This window comes from Carettochelys insculpta, chromosome 29 (genome assembly GCF_033958435.1).
Source record: "Carettochelys insculpta isolate YL-2023 chromosome 29, ASM3395843v1, whole genome shotgun sequence".
NCBI lineage: Eukaryota > Metazoa > Chordata > Testudines > Carettochelyidae > Carettochelys > Carettochelys insculpta.
In genome coordinates this window covers 4,503,548-4,519,366 of record NC_134165.1, presented here as the reverse complement: position 1 = coordinate 4,519,366, position 15,819 = coordinate 4,503,548, and the positions used below count along the sequence as shown (strand labels likewise).

The following is a 15,819-nucleotide window of genomic DNA, read 5'->3' as shown; positions in this document are numbered from 1 at the left end:
CGTGGGAGATGGGAGAGATTCCAGAAGACTGGAAAAGGGCAAATATAGTACCCATTTATAAAAAGGGGAACAAGAATAACCCGGGAAACTACAGGCCAGTCAGCTTAACTTCTGTGCCAGGAAAGATAATGGAGCAGGTAATTAAAGAAATCATCTGCAAGCATTTGGAAGGTGGTAAGGTGATAGGGAACAGCCAGCATGGTTTTGTTAAAAACAGATCGTGTCAAACCAATCTAATAGCTTTCTTTGATAGAATAACGAGCCTTGCGGATAAGGGAGAAGCGGTGGATGTGGTATACCTAGACTTCAGTAAAGCATTTGACACGGTCTCACATAATATACTTATCAATAAACTACGCAAATACAACTTAGATGGGGCTACTATAAGGTGAGTGAACAACTGGCTGGATAACCGTACCCAGAGAGTACTTATTAATGGTTTTCAATCCTGCCGGAAAAGTATAACTAGTGGGGTTCCGCAGGGGTCTATTTTAGGACCAGTTCTGTTCAATATCTTCATTAACGATTTAGATATTGACATAGAAAGTACACTTATTAAGTTTGCAGATGATACCAAGCTGGGAGGGGTTGCAACTGCTTTGGAGGACAGGGTCATAATTCAAAAGGATCTGGATAAACTGGAGAAATGGGCTGAGGTAAACAGGAGGAAGTTTAATAAGGACAAATGCAAAGTGCTCCACTTAGGAAGGAACAATCAGTGTCACACATACAGAATGGGAAAGGACCGCCTAGGAATGAGTACAGCAGAAAGGGATCTAGGGGTTATAGTGGACCACAAGCTAAATATGAGTCAACAGTGTGCTGCTGTTGCAAAAAAAAGCAAACATGATTCTGGGATGCATTAACAGGTGTGCTGTGAACAAGACACGAGAAGTCATTCTCCCGCTCTACTCTGCGCTGGTTAGGCCTCAGCTGGAGTATTGTGTCCAGTTCTGGGCACCGCAGTTCAGGAAGGATGTGGAGAAATTGGAGAGGGTCCAGAGGAGAGCAACGAGAATGATCAAAGGTCTAGAGAACATGACCTATGAAGAAAGGCTGAAAGAATTGGGCTTGTTTAGTTTGGAAAAGAGAAGATTGAGGGGGGACATGATAGCAGTTTTCAGGTATCTAAAAGGGTGTCATAAGGCAGAGGGAGGGAATTTGTTCTTCCTTGCCTCCGAGGATAGAACAAGAGGCAATGGACTTAAATTGCAGCAGGGGAGGTTCAGGCTGGACATTAGGAAAAAGTTCCTAACTGTCAGGGTGATCAAACACTGGAACGAATTGCCAAGGGAGGTAGTAGAATCTCCATCACTGGAGATATTTAAGAAGAGGTTAGATAGATGGCTTTCAGGGATGGTCTAGAAAGTGCTTGGTCCTGCCATGAGGGCAGGGGCCTGGACAATCTAAGTGAGGCACATCAAAGTGGATGTACAAAAGTGGATGTACTTAGATGTACATGGAGGCCATGAGACATGGGGTTCTTCTGTGAGTAGAAGAACAAAGGGTTCTAGCCCCAGCGGGCTTCAGGTCCCAGTGGGGCCTCAAGTCTGCCTCACTTAGTACATCTAAGTACATCCACTTTGTACATCCACGCACCAGATAGCACAAAGAGGCTCTACTATGCGTATGCATGCATGGCTCAGGAAAGTATGGCTATAGAAGAATCTCCAAGTGCTTGTGCAAGGATACACTGACTCCCAGAGTAGAGCACCCACAAGGACACTACTCACAGAAGAACCCCATGTCTCATGGCCTCCAGCCCCACGCCTGCTCTCACCTGTAGAATTAGTCTCCACTTTCTGTGTGATCTCCGGAGACTGGAGCGCAGCGGCCAGCACGACTACTTCCATACCCTTCAGCAGATACATCATGGACTCCAACACCACCCTATTGGTTCCATTGGTCAAGAGAAAGCTGCTGTTCAGGATGGAGTTCAAGGAGTGAACCTTTTCCTAGGGACAGGAGGAGAGAGGCTCTAGGAACGAGGAGTCCAAGGATTTAGCTTGCATGTCCCATGTGTTCCCGAGAGGCATCAAGTGTCATAGCCTCTCCCACCTCAGGGGTTTCTGTGTGCTCAGAGAGAGACCCCTTTACAAAGGATGTAGAGGCACTTAGATTGTGCCACAATGGATGTACTTTTCTGATGTTTTGTAATCCACTTTTCTGATGTTTTGTAATTTCTTAACATACTTGGCTCAATCTAATTCTTGATCTTCCCCCCCACCCCTCCACTCTCTGATTTGCTCACCTTGATTATCTTTTTCTGACTTGTCCTCCTTGCTTCCTGTTTTTGGTTCTCTGTGTCTTAAATATTGAGTCCGTTCTGGTCTGGCTATGGTCTGAAGAAGTGGGTCTGTCCCACGAAAGCTCACCTAATAAACTATTTTGCTAGTCTTTAAAGTGCTACTTGACTGCTTTTTGTTTCAAAACTTTTCTGTTAGTCTATAAGGTGCCACAGGACGCTTCCTTGCTGAATAGACCTTGTAAGCTCTGGCCCTCCCTTTTACTGGGGCCTCCCTCTTTAAATACTCCTCTGAACCTCTCCCCGCCATGCATCTGACAAAGCCAGTCTTTGCCCATGAAAGCTTGTGCTCCAAAATATCTGTTAATCTATAAGATGCCACAGGACTTCTCGTTGTTCTCGAAGATACAGACTAGCACGGCTCCCTCTCTGATGTTAGCAGTACAGTGCCCTGATGCACAAACAGTAGTTTTGAGTACTAGAGAGCAGATGTGGGTAGATGAAGAAAAATGTGCACTCACACCAATACAGGGTATGTAAGCTCGCACGCCTGCACTCCCACCGACAGAGGGCACATGTGCCATTAAAATGCATATGAGCCTGTCCATCCTCTAGCAGTGCAGGGCGCAAATATTTTTCTGAAGAGTATCTACATGTGTCCCTCACCTTAAACCGGCTTAACAGAACGCAGGGCTCTGGGGTGCACAGTGGGACACCAGCTGGTAGGACACAGTCAAGGGGCAAAGCTTCTTACCGTCAGGGGTACTGCTGCATTCCCATCTCCACATGCAGACCTCAGAGTTGTGAAGGCTGAATTAAAGAAAGAGCAGAAACTGCTGTTGTCACCACTCCGCTCTCCCTGCAGAAAGACCCAGAGCAGAGAGTGAGTTTAGTCAGCACTGGAGAGCAACTGACATTGGTGCTTGGCTCATGGAGGGGCCTGATCCTGTCACCTGTAATTGTGTGAAGAAAGCTTTTCTATCAGACTTGTCCAGCACATGTACAATGGGGCTGTTCCCACAGCGACAGGTTCATGTGGAAAAAGGAAACAGTTTCTAGGAAAACTGGGGCATATTGAGGTTCAGCACTAAGCCCCTTTTTGTTGAGGAAAACTGGGGTATATTGAGGCTCAGCACTAAGCCCCTTTCATTTCCAGAAAGCAGCCAGAGAGCAGTGCCCTGGCTTAACCAGTAGATCTTGGAAGATCTAAACATCAAAAAGGAGTCCTACACCATGGAAATGAGGTCAAATTACAAAAGGATAAATGTAAATAAATCACACACATGGGTAGGGGTAAAATTAGAAAGGTCAAACACAAAACAAGCTCAAACTAGCTAGAGACATAAGAAAGCATTCTATGAATGTGTTAGAAGCAAGAGGAAGACCAAGGACAGGGCAGTCCTGTTACTCAAAGAAAATGGAAAATCAATGATAGAAAATGTGGAAATGGCAGGGGAAGCAGAGGTACAGCACAAGGAGATCCAATATCGCTGAGTATCTTCATCATGCATCTAGAGAAAGTGATGGACAACATTAAAGAAGTAGTAGAAAGGGTATCTGTGAGCAAGGGATAAGAATTAACAACTTGAGGTTTGTGGATGATATAGTTACCCCATCGAGGAAGATGAGGAGAAGCTAGCGAAAATGGTGCAAGTGCTAAACGAGGAAGGGAAGCAGTACAGTCTGATTACGAACATTGCTAAAACAAAAACAATTGTATTTGGAGATAAGGCCATAAGCAGAAAGATCAGTGTATATGGGATTGAACTAGACAACGTAGAGAAATTCACGTGTCTGGGAAGCAACATAACGTATGACCTAGACCAGTGGTTCCCAAACTTTTTGGCATCACACCCTCCTTTTGATTTTTGAGAAACCCTTATGCCCCCGCACCTCTTTTTTACCATGGGCCAGCCATCCCAGCCACCTGTGAGCTGCCTGCCTGAGCCCCTCCCCTCCCCCAAAGCCAGGCACCACCAGCCCCTCATCTAACCCCATCCTCATCCTCCTCCCCAACCCACACTCACTCACCTTTGTAGGAAGCAGCTAGCTCCACATGGGCCTTCGCCAGCTGCCTGCTTTTATAGTGGCTATGCCAGATCACCCACGTGAAATGGCAGGGGCTGAGAGCTGAAAGCAAGGGCTGGCTTTTTCTTCAGGTGGGGGAATGACTGGAGTGGGGAGGCTGGTCTGCCTCGTGCCCCACCTGGAAATTTCTTCACGACCCCCCAGTTTGGGAAATCATGATCTAGACTGTAAGAAGGAAACTGTGACTAGAAGAGTGAAAGCAAAAGCAAGCTTGAACGTGATGGATAAGATTTGAAAAAAGCAAAGCTATTAGCTTAGGAACAAAGCTGAACATCTTGAAAATGTGTGTATTCAGCAGCATGTGGTGCGGATGTGAGTCATGGATGATAAGGAAAGATTCAAAGAAAAGAATATTAGTATTCAAGAGAAGTTGTTAGAGAAAGATCCTGAGAATAGGATGGATGCAGAAGGTTACCAATGAGGAATTATATAGGAAGATACAGCTGAAAGAGAACCTACGTAAGAAGGTTCTACAATGCAAGTTACAGCTATTTGGCATATTTGCAGAATGAATGACAAACGAAAAATCAAGACCCTGCTATTCGGCATAATGGAGGGTTTGAACAGGAGATGCAGACCCTACAGCGAATGGGTTGATGATATAGTAGATTGGTGCAGAGCTAGTCTACAGAAGCTAAGCCATTCCAAACTGGACAAGGAAAGATGGAATGAAATAGTGAGAGAGGCATCAGACACCAACCGGGGCTGAACCCATGGCTGTTGATGATGATGATGAAATACGTCCTAGCATACTCTAGGTGCTGACTGAGGAGATATCTGTGCCATTAACTCTCATCTTTGAAAAAAGTCATGGAATATGTGAGAGCTTCTAGAAGACTGGAAAAGGACAAAAATGGTGCCCATCTACAAAAGAGAAATAAAGACAATCCAGAGAATTACAGACCAATCATTTTAATTTCTGTGCTAGGAAAGATAATGGAGCTAACAATTAAGGAATCAATTTTCAAACATTTAGAAAATTATAAAGTGATAAACAACAGCATAGATTTGTAAAGAACAAGAAGTCTAGTGGCATACTGGCATGCATTAGAAGGATCATTTCCAGCAGATTTAAGCTGCGTCTACACGTGCACGCTACTTCGAAGTAGCGGCACCAACTTCGAAATAGCGCCCGTCGCGTCTACACGCGTCGGGCGCTATTTCGAAGTTAACTTCGACGTTAGGCGGCGAGACGTCGAAGTCGCTAACCTCATGAGGAGATAGGAATAGCGCCCTACTTCGACGTTCAACGTCGAAGTAGGGACCGTGTAGACGATCCGCGTCCCGCAACGTCGAAATTGCTGGGTCCTCCATGGCGGCCATCAGCTGGGGGGTTGAGAGATGCTCTCTCTCCAGCCCCTGCGGGGCTCTATGGTCACCGTGGGCAGCAGCCCTTAGCCCAGGGCTTCTGGCTGCTGCTGCGGCAGCTAGGGATCTATGCTGCAGGCACAGGGTCTGCAACCAGTTGTCAGCTCTGTGTATCTTGTGTTGTTTAGTGCAACTGTGTCTGGGAGGGGCCCTTTAAGGGAGCGGCTTGCTGTTGAGTCCGCCCTGTGACCCTGTCTGCAGCTGTGCCTGGCACCCTTATTTCGATGTGTGCTACTTTGACGTGTAGACGTTCCCTCGCTGCGCCTATTTCGATGTTGGGCTGAGCAACGTCGAAGTTGAACATCGACGTTGCCGGCCCTGGAGGACGTGTAGACGTTATTCATCGAAATAGCCTATTTCGATGTCGCAACATCGAAATAAGCTATTTCGATGTTGGCTGCACGTGTAGACGTAGCCTTAGAGAAGTTATTATTCCCTTCTGTTGGACACTGGTGAAGCCACATCTGGAGTATTGTGTCCAGTTCTGAGCCCCCACCCGAGTATAGAAAGGATGTGGCTGCATTAGAGAGCATCCAGCAAAGGGCAACGAAAATGACTAAGGGGGTGGAGAACATGATTTACAATGAGAGGTTGAGGGATTTAGGCTTATTCAGTCTGCAGAAAAGAAGAGTGAAGGGGGACCCTATTGAAGACAGAGAGAGGCTGTACTCAGTAGTGACGGATGGCAGAACAGGGAACAATGGTCTCATGTTACAGAGCAGGATATTAGGAAACATTATTTCGCCAGGTGGTTGTTGAAGCACTGGAATGCATTACCTAGAGGGGTGGTGGAATCTTCATCTATAGAGGTTTTTAAGTCCTGGCTGGAATGATTTAGTTAGGGTTAAATAGTCACAGAGAAGTAGCCATGTTAGTCTATATCTTCACAAAACATAAAAGCAGTACTGTAGCACCTTAAAGACTAACAAAATAATTTTTTAGGTGATGAGCTTTCATGGGACAGACCGTTGCTTCAGAGCTGAAAAATTCTGAACTTTCCAGATCTGAAGAAACAGGTCTGTCCCATGAAAGCTCATCACCTAATAAATTTTTGTTAGTCTTTAAAGTGCTACAGGACTGCTTTTTGTTTAGTTAGGGTTGATCCTGCTTTGAGCAAGGGTTGGGACTTGATGACCTCCTGAAGGTCCCTTTCAGACCTAGGATTCTGTGATTCTAAATCATATCAAACCAACCTGATAGCATTTTTGACAGGATAACAAGCCCTGTTGAGAGAGGGAAAGCCATAGACACAGTATAGCTTGACTTTAGCCAGGCTTTTTATTTTGTCTCATGTGACCTTCTCATAAACAATCTAGGGCAATAAAACCTAGATGGAACTACTATAAAGGGAGGGCATCTAGCTCATTGGAAAACCATTCCTGAAGTGTAGTTATCAGTGGTTCACAGTGAAGCTAGAAGGACATGTTGAGGGGGTTCCTGCAGGGATCAGTGCTGGTTCTGGTCGATATCTTCATGAATGATTTAGAAAATGCAAAGGGGGTACATGTGTAAAGCTGCAGACAAGAAAAATGTGGGATGGGTTGCGTGTGCTTTGGTTGATGGGATTATAATTCAAAGTAAAGGACAAAGTGGAGAAATGCTCTTAAGTAAATAGGATGAAATTCAATAAAGACAAAATCAAAAGCACTCCATTCACGAAGGAACGATCAGTAGCAAACATACCAAATGGGAAATGCCTGGCTAGGAAAAGGTACTGTAAAAAGGAATATGGGTGTCATAGTGGAAAACAAACCATTATTCTGGGATGTGTTAGCAAAAATATCATATACCAAAAAAGAAATAATTGTTTTGCTCTACTTGATGCTGACTCTGTCTCACCTGGAGTATTGTGTCCAGTTCAGGGAACCACACTCCAGGAAAGAAGTGCACGAATTAGAGACAGTCCAGAGAAGAGTGACAAAAATTATTAGTAGTCTAGAAAACATGACCTGTGGGGGAAGAGTGAAATTGGGTTAGTTTAGTCTGGAGAAGAGAAGACAGAGAGGAAATGATAACAGGCTTCAAGTACATAAGAGTATGTTACGAGGAGGTGGAATTAAAAATTGTTCTCCTTAACCTCTGTGGCTAAGATGAGTAATATGGGGCTTTAACTGCAGCAAGAATTTTTTACATTGTGCATTAGAATCAACTTCTTAACTGTCAGGATATTTCAGTACTGGAATAAATTGCCTGGAGAGTTTGTTGAATCTCCATCACTGGAGATTTTAAAGAGCGGATTAGACAAACGCCTGTCAGGGAAGTTGTAGGTAATACCTAACACTGGAATGAGTGCAGGAGACTTGACTGGATGAACTCCTGAGGTGCCTTCTAGTCCTGTGCTTTTATCATAGGACAGGAAAATGATGAATTCGGCAATGAACTCATGAGCGGAATGGCAATGGCATGGACTAATGGGGAAATGTGAGGGAGTTATCTGGTTACAACACCTATCAAATGGAAAAAGGAAGTTCTTTGGGATGTTGATCAGGCCTGCACTTTGTATGGCTCTGAAAGCCAGGGACAGAAGAAGAGCTAGAAGCTGATCATGAAGACAGTGGAAATGAAAATGTTACGAGGGGTGTTTGGAGTTGGAGCCTAGAAGGAGGAGGAGGAAGATCAGGTTCCAGAGATGAAAAATGTAAATATGGCTTTGACCTGGCTGGGGTTTACATAGGCCGCTATAATACCCACAGCAGAGGGTTTTATTTGGGAATTTCCATAGCTGTAGAAACAACAGGGCAACATGTCCAACAAATAAATAAGGGGTGCACATGTACCTGTACGCAGGAATTCCCATGCCTCTTTTTCAGTTGTTCGAACTCAGCGCTGCAGTTTATGGCAGGGACTTGGAGTGATGGGGAGAGAGGAGCAGACATTAGAACTTTCACATCACATTTCCATATCAACTCACTCCTGTATGGGGGAAAATCCCCTTCTCTTCCCAGGCCTGGAGGCTGCTCTCTGACCACACACCAGTCCTGCTCTGCCTATCGTTTAACACACAGCTACTAGAATACTTTCTCCCTTCCCCGCCCCCCGCATCTTATTATGTCTCTCCCCACCATTTACACCTTGCTGAAAGCCAGCAGCAGCCTCTGGTGCACCACAGCATCTTGAATGATTGCAGGGTTGGGGTGGGGTTGCTGGGGGAGCTCATCCTGGCAGGTGTTCTCACTCATGCACATGAAGTTGACTTTCCCAGAGCTGGAATTGTAGCCATTGTGACAAGGGCCACTCTTACCTAGTCCACAGCCAAGTTCAGGCTCTCTCACCCCTTTCCCACAGCGGCTAAGGTTCGCAAAATGTCTCTGTGGTAGCGAGCTCACACACTCCTCCTGGGACTCCCTCTCTTGCTGTACCTGAGCTGGGGCTGGTCTACCTCCCTTTCAGGCTTCTGCTCTTTTGCTCTTCTTGCTCTCTGTTTCTCGGCCAACTTCCTCTTTTGGTGTCCTCCCACCATTCCAGCACTAGGCTGCAGGGACGTGTAACAACCACTTTAGACTTCCTCACCCTGCAAATGGGGCCACCCAACCAACCTCTGTACCCACCCTGCTCCCAGCTTCTGAGGAGGGACTGTGGCTGTGGTGCCTTGTGCTGCAGCATTCTATAGTTCCAGGCCTATGGGGGGCAAATCGAGGGCACAACTTGAGTGCTCTGTGCTGCAGCTATTCTCTGCTCACCAACACCATAGAGGTCAGAAGATGCTGTACTGTATCTGTGGGCCAGACGCAAGGCTCCTTCTAAGGCACAGGAGCCTCTGCTGTGTGAATGGGCCCTGGAGATTTTCAGCCTGGCAGCCAGATTCCTGGCTTCTGCCAGTGCCCTCTGCAATACCACACTCGTACACAAGAGCCTTCTGCTTTCCAGGGCTGCCCTAGTAACATGGCTTCCCCCTCCCCTGAGTTCCTTAGTGCCTGGGAGAAGAGATGAAGGGTATCACTGGGGGGATTTCTAAGTGTCTCTGGGTCAGGAATAGCTTCCCTAGAAGACACTGAGCAATAGCACCCTGACTACTCTAAAACCCAGGGGGCTCACCTGCAGTGTGGGAGACCCAGGGTCGAACCCCTGCCCCAAATCTGGTATAGAAGGACTTGAACAGGGAGCTTGCACATCCCTGCTCAGCGCCCGAAAACCAGAGCTACAGCATACAGTGGGGTGTATGTGTGTGTGTTGCAGGGCAAGGAGAGGGGAGAACAGCACCATCTGCCCTATTACGTTTCCAACTTTTAATTCAGAAGTGGCCAAAATGTAAACAAAACATTTCATTTGACCTGAAACCATCTTTTCCAGATTCTTTGTTTTCCTGAGAAAACTGAAACATTTTTGTTTCAGGTGGATCTGAAATAATTCCTTGCCCAGTCTGGGCCTTGCCCCGAACATACTGCTGTGCTCACAGCTCTCCTCCTGAGTCACCCAGGCATTGGGACAGCCCCATCCCAGGGAGACAATGGTTCCGGTTGTACTTCCCAGCACCACCCACACTCCTGCAAGGTGCTGAACACCTCCAGAGGGTGCTGATTATCAACCTCAACTCCCATTGAATTGATGGAATTCAGCATCCCCCACGGCATGCTTAGCACCCAGCAGAATCCTAACCCCACGCCCCCTTGCAGCACTTATGGGTCCCAGGGCAGAAGAGTCAGTGCTGCCCCTTCCCGCCCCACAAACTCACAAGCTGTGCCTGACTGAGTGGTGCTGTGCCGGTGCTTGCTGGTGCTCAGCCAGCTGCCCTGCGGGGGGTGTTCTTCCATCAAAGCCAGGGCTCCCACAGGCTCACCCAGCAGGGCTGCCAACTGTGTCTAATCACACTAACCCAAATATCAATGTCCCTGTCCCACCTGTTCTCTGAGGCCCTGCCCTCCGCTCCATCTCCCCTCTCTTAATCGCCTCCACCGTGTCTCTCACCAGGCTACAGCAGGGAGCGGGTGCAGGTGTTTGGCCTGGGAAGGGGTTGGGTGAAAAATGGGGTGAGGGCTCTAATAGGATTCAGGAGGGGGTCAAGAGGAGGTATGGGGTGTATGCTCTGGAAGGGAGTTTGTGTGAGGGAGGGGTTCGGAGTGATGTCTCTGGGAGGGAGTTTGGGTGTGGAGTTGGGCTCTAGACTGGGGAGAGATGTTGGGATAAAGGGGTCACAAGGTGGCACTTACCCCAGGCAGCTCCAGAAAGACATTAGCACACCCCTCTGGCAGTGGCTTCTGTGAGGGAGGCCAGGGTTTCTCCACTCACCGCTGCCCACAGACACTAACTATGCAGCTCCCACTGGCTGCAAGTCCCAGAGAATGGGAGCTGCAGAATCAGCAGACACCCCCCGCCTCCCAGGGACACAGGACCTGCTGCTGCTAGCTGGGAGCCCCTGAACCTTTAAAATCTCCCGAGCATTTGCCCCTTTTGCCCCTTGATCCCTCAGTGCACCTGCCTATTCTAGAAGAGTCCCACAGAAGGGGCATAAACTCTCCTACCAGCCCATGAATCTGCATTGTGTGTAGCTGCAATGAGCATCCTCCTAGAGCTCTGCCTTCCTGCTGGGAGAAATCCTGCCCATCCCGGATGGACCTGCTGGGTCTTGTTAAACACTAGCAATCAACTGCTCAGCCCTCTCTCTTGTTTCCCTGGGCACTGCGTACCCCGAGCACGTGAGCTGTCTGGGATAGGTCGGGGAGTCCCATTATCTTCACAGGTCTCAGTTAAATTGGGGAAGGAATAGCGCCAATGTGGCTGGAATCCATCCAGGCAGGTGCAAATAGTGTCGTTCACACACGTGGCATTTGGTGGGCATGTTATATTAGAGCAGTTCTTGATGAGACCTGCTGGAAATGGAAACCAGAATGAGCCACCCTGAGCTGTCTGTCCCATTCCTCAGGTTTATCTCATTGTTTGAGTGCTGTTTCTCACACCCCGCCCCAACAGCTCTTCTGCCCCCAAAGTCTCCTACTTACTGTCAGCCTCCAATGCTGGAGCAAGCGGTATCTGTTCACAGGTGAACACAATCAGCCTCTTTCACCCTCGTGGAAGTGAGGGGGCCCAGCACTGTCTCCAGGCTGTGTACCGCAGAAAAGGGCTGTGTGGGGCTCTGCAGGACAGCACTGCTAATAGTCTGTATCCTGCCCCACAGCCTGACCCCCACATTTCTGTCCTGGCCTGCCTCATTTCCACAACTCTGTGGATGCCCCTCAGTCCTGAGCCATAGATCCAGCTATTCTAGTCCTGGGATTCCCCTGCAGCTACTATTATGGCCATACTCCACAGCTGAAAACTCAGCACTGAGCTCAGCATCCATGCAGAGTTCTACCAATGCAGGTCCATCCCACCTCACCCCTCACTAGGATATTTGGCTGGTACTCCAGTTACTGCTGTCTATCCCACCAACCCTGAGTTCAGGGTGAGGCCTAACAACACCTTCAGACAGTGTCTCAGTGACACTTGCCAGGAGGTGTAACCATGTTTACAAGCCATCCTGCCTAGTGGCAGAATATCAGGGGGTCGCCATGTTAGTCTGCGTCCACAAAGCTGCCTTAAGGTATGTGTGTTACTGAAGAATTATCGCACCGTTCTGGAAAGAGAAGCAGCCGAGCTGGCTTTTATATTCAAATTCGGCACACTAACACATGGTTTAAATCGTGATGGGAACTTTCTGAGTCACTATAGGGGCTCGTCTGTATACTTGGCTCAATCTAATTCTTGACCTTCCCCCCTACCCCTCCACTCTCTGATTTGCTCACCTTGATTATCTTTTTCTGATTTGTCCTCTTTGCTTACTGTTTTTGGTTCTCTGTGTCTTAAATATTGAGTCTGTTCTGGTCTGGCTATGGTCTGAAGAAGTGGGTCTGTCCCACGAAAGCTCACCTAATAAACTATTTTGCTAGTCTTTAAAGTGCTACTTGACTGCTTTTTCTTTCCAGTTCTGAACATCTGGGGGCTTCCCTTCTGCAGGGACATGCGCGGTCCATTGCTCAAACACACTCTGGTCTGTTGCGCAATCTGCCCAAAAGACCAAGTATCCAGTATCCATCTTATGATGGATGCAAACACATCACACGCAGTATCACATTCTGTTCTGCCAGCCTGGGCACATACCTGCTGAAAATTGAACGCTGCAGGGTGGCAGAGAGGGGACGAGGATCATGAGGAGAAATACTTGAGAGAAATAAAAAATAAGCATATTTTTAAAATGTTATACAAACAGAAATAAGGAACAGAAAGAGAGAGAGACCTCCTGGCCCTTGTCTCTAGACCAAATTTTGCTCCACTGTGATTCCAGTTCAAAACCATTTAAGTTAACTTAGTTCTTCTATTAATAATCCTCTTTATCACAGAAATCTTTAGGAACCTCAGCTTTGTGCCACTACAGAAAGCTGGCTCAACCAGCTACCTTGACAGTCCCCTTGCCTCCTGCCTCTGTGTGTTACACCACTGCCACATCACCAGAAATGAGTGTTAGGGCCAAGATACTCCCTCGCTCTGGGGGACATAGATTCCCCGGCTTCCCACCCACGTGCGCGCCCACCCACCCACAGAGTAATGATGAAGATGAACAGAGGAAGGCTGTACGCTGCTTTGCTTCCAAGCACCAGACTGATCTGCAGTTACTCCGGAGGGATTCAATAGCCATGAAAGAGGCTGAAAGGCATCTTAGATCCATTCAGGCTCTTGTCGCATGGTTAGGCTATCTCAGCCAGTCCCTGGAATTTGATCCCATCAAACTATGGGTGTTTCAGGGAGTCTGCATGATGTTTCGATTAGTGTAATATAAGCATTGGAAGGAGCAGAGAAAATTGCCTGTTACACCCATGCAGGTGCAAATTCTAGCTCTAGGAGACATACCTGGGCTTGCTCTGCCCTGCTAAAAATAGAAGTGTGACTGTGTTTGGGCAAGTAACAGCAGAGGCTAGCTACCTTTACCACAGTCCTGCCCGAGACCACAGGCACCCACTCAGGGCAGCTAACCCCGCCCCCAGCCTTGGCAATACTTCTCTTTGTAGCACTTATCTGGACGACAGTGAGCACAGCTATGTCTTCTCCAGCTGGAACAGCCACCTTCTGCCTCTACTACAGATAGACACATGGATTTCTTAGGTTCTCCTAATCCCATCCTGGACTCCAGCCCACGGACTTCATTCAACTCACCAAATGGATGCACGACACCTTGGGTCCCCATAGTGGCTCAGAGGCTATCAGGAGAGATTCAGTTATGAGCTTTCTGAGCTTTGCCGCTTCCTTATCTTCGACAAATTAGACAGGAAACAAAGATGACTCAGGTCCTGTTGACCACTTCGTATCAACTACGAGTGTTGCACATAGAAAAACACTATTTTATCATCATGCTCTGCTCTCCATCCTTCTGCACGTCTCCCAGTCCCATCATTTACTTTGCTGAGTACCTGATACCCTATGAGGAAAACGGACCACAATACAGAGGGCCTAGCGCTATTTCATAGACTCACAGGAATGTGGAGTTGCAAGGGACCATAGGAGGTCAAGCAATCTATCCCTACGGTCTGAGCCAAATGGACCTAGAACATGCCTGGCAGGTGTTTGTCTAACCTGCTCTTAAAGCCTGAAATGACAGGGAATCCACAACTTTGAGTCATGTGTTCCTGTGCTGACCCATACTTGGCGTGAGAAAGTTTTTCTTAATATCTAAACTAAATCTCCATTGCTGCTAACTAACCTAATTCCTTCTTCTCCTACCCTTGGTGGACTTGGGCAGCTCTTGATCACAGTCCTTGTTACAACAACCTTTTATATATTTGCAGATTGTTATGTCCCCACTCAGCCTTCTCTACTCTGGACAAAAATGTCCAAGTCTTTCAACCTGTCTTCACAGGCCATCTTTTCTAAACATCTGGCAATCTGTGTTGCTCTCCTCTGTACTCTGTGCAATTTGACCTCAGCTCTCTTGAAGCACAGCATCCAAGCCTGGACATGGTACTCCCATGCTAAGTAGAGAACAGTCACCTTCCATCTCTGGCCACCCCACTCCGGTGACGACATTCCCAGAATGACATATGCTTTTATCAACAGCATCACCCTGCAGACCCACACTGCATTTGTGGTTCACTAGCAACCTCACACCCTTTTTTGCAGTGCAGCTGCTGAGCGGGTGAATTTCCATATCTATCCAGCTTCCTTTGTACATTATGGTTATTATGGGTTAGATGAAACTACCACATTTCCTTAGTTTCAGTAGGAAAATACCATGTTGGACTGTGTTGAAAGACTTACTAAATTCCACCTCTACCTAGGAAGGAGATTACCTCTTTTTGGCATGAATTATTCTTGACAAATCCATTTTGGTTATTATTTATCCTTATTATCCTCTACGTTTTAATAGATAGGTAGAATCATAGAACACTAGGACTGGAAGGGACCTCGAGAGGCCATCGAGTCCAGCCCCCTGCCCCAATGGCAGGACCAAGTACTGTCTAAACCATCCCTGATAGACATCTAGCTAACCCGTTCTTAAATATCTCCAGCGATGGAGATTCCACAACCTCCCCTGGCAATTTATTCCATTGTTTGACCACCTTGACAGTTAGGACCTTCTTCCTAATGTCCAACCTAAACCTCCCTTGCTGCACTTTAAGTCCATTGCCTCTTGTTTTATCCTCAGAGGCCAAGAAGAACAATTTTTCTCCCTCTTCCTTATGACACCTTTTAGATACCTGAAAACCGCTATCATGGCTCCCCTCAATCTCCTCTTTTCCAAACTAAACCAGCCCAGTTCTTTCAGCCTTTCTTCATAGGTCCCATTCTCTAGACCTTTAATCATTGTTGTCGCTCTTTTCTGGACCCTCTCTAATTTCTCCACATCTTTCTTGAACTGCAGTGCCCAGTTTAATCATTCATCCCAGTATCTTTCTGAGAACTTAGTTAAGCTGTCAAGGCTATAAATACCTAATTTTGTCTTTTTTTTTTTGAAAGCAACCCATAATTTTCCTGTTCTAGCCATTGTTCCTTCCTCACACAAAAGGGTGTTATGTAACTGGTCACAATTAACCTTTTTAATCCTGCATTCAGTAAAACTAAGAGGAGCTCATGCTGAGTGGTTGGTTGTTAACATAATGGTCAGAGATTTCATGGTCCTTGGGTTCCAAATAAATCTTGCTGTAAATGGACAT

General features: G+C 47.0%; 1 protein-coding gene across 1 annotated transcript in view; it reads right to left on the bottom strand.

Moving 5' to 3' along the window:
* LOC142003200 (adhesion G protein-coupled receptor E3-like) overlaps positions 1–13,922 on the bottom strand; it is a 28,018-nt gene extending 14,096 nt beyond the window's left edge. Inside the window, exons 1-6 of the mRNA XM_074979930.1 lie at positions 13,826–13,922; positions 12,776–12,835; positions 11,326–11,508; positions 8,479–8,546; positions 3,000–3,104; positions 1,781–1,955 (exon numbers count right to left, since the gene is read on the bottom strand). Coding sequence (XP_074836031.1) covers positions 1,781–1,955; positions 3,000–3,104; positions 8,479–8,546; positions 11,326–11,508; positions 12,776–12,835; positions 13,826–13,856 — 622 coding nt within the window. The 5' untranslated portion in view covers positions 13,857–13,922. The remainder of the gene's footprint in view (positions 1–1,780; positions 1,956–2,999; positions 3,105–8,478; positions 8,547–11,325; positions 11,509–12,775; positions 12,836–13,825) is intronic.
* Between the last annotated feature and the right edge of the window lie 1,897 nt (positions 13,923–15,819).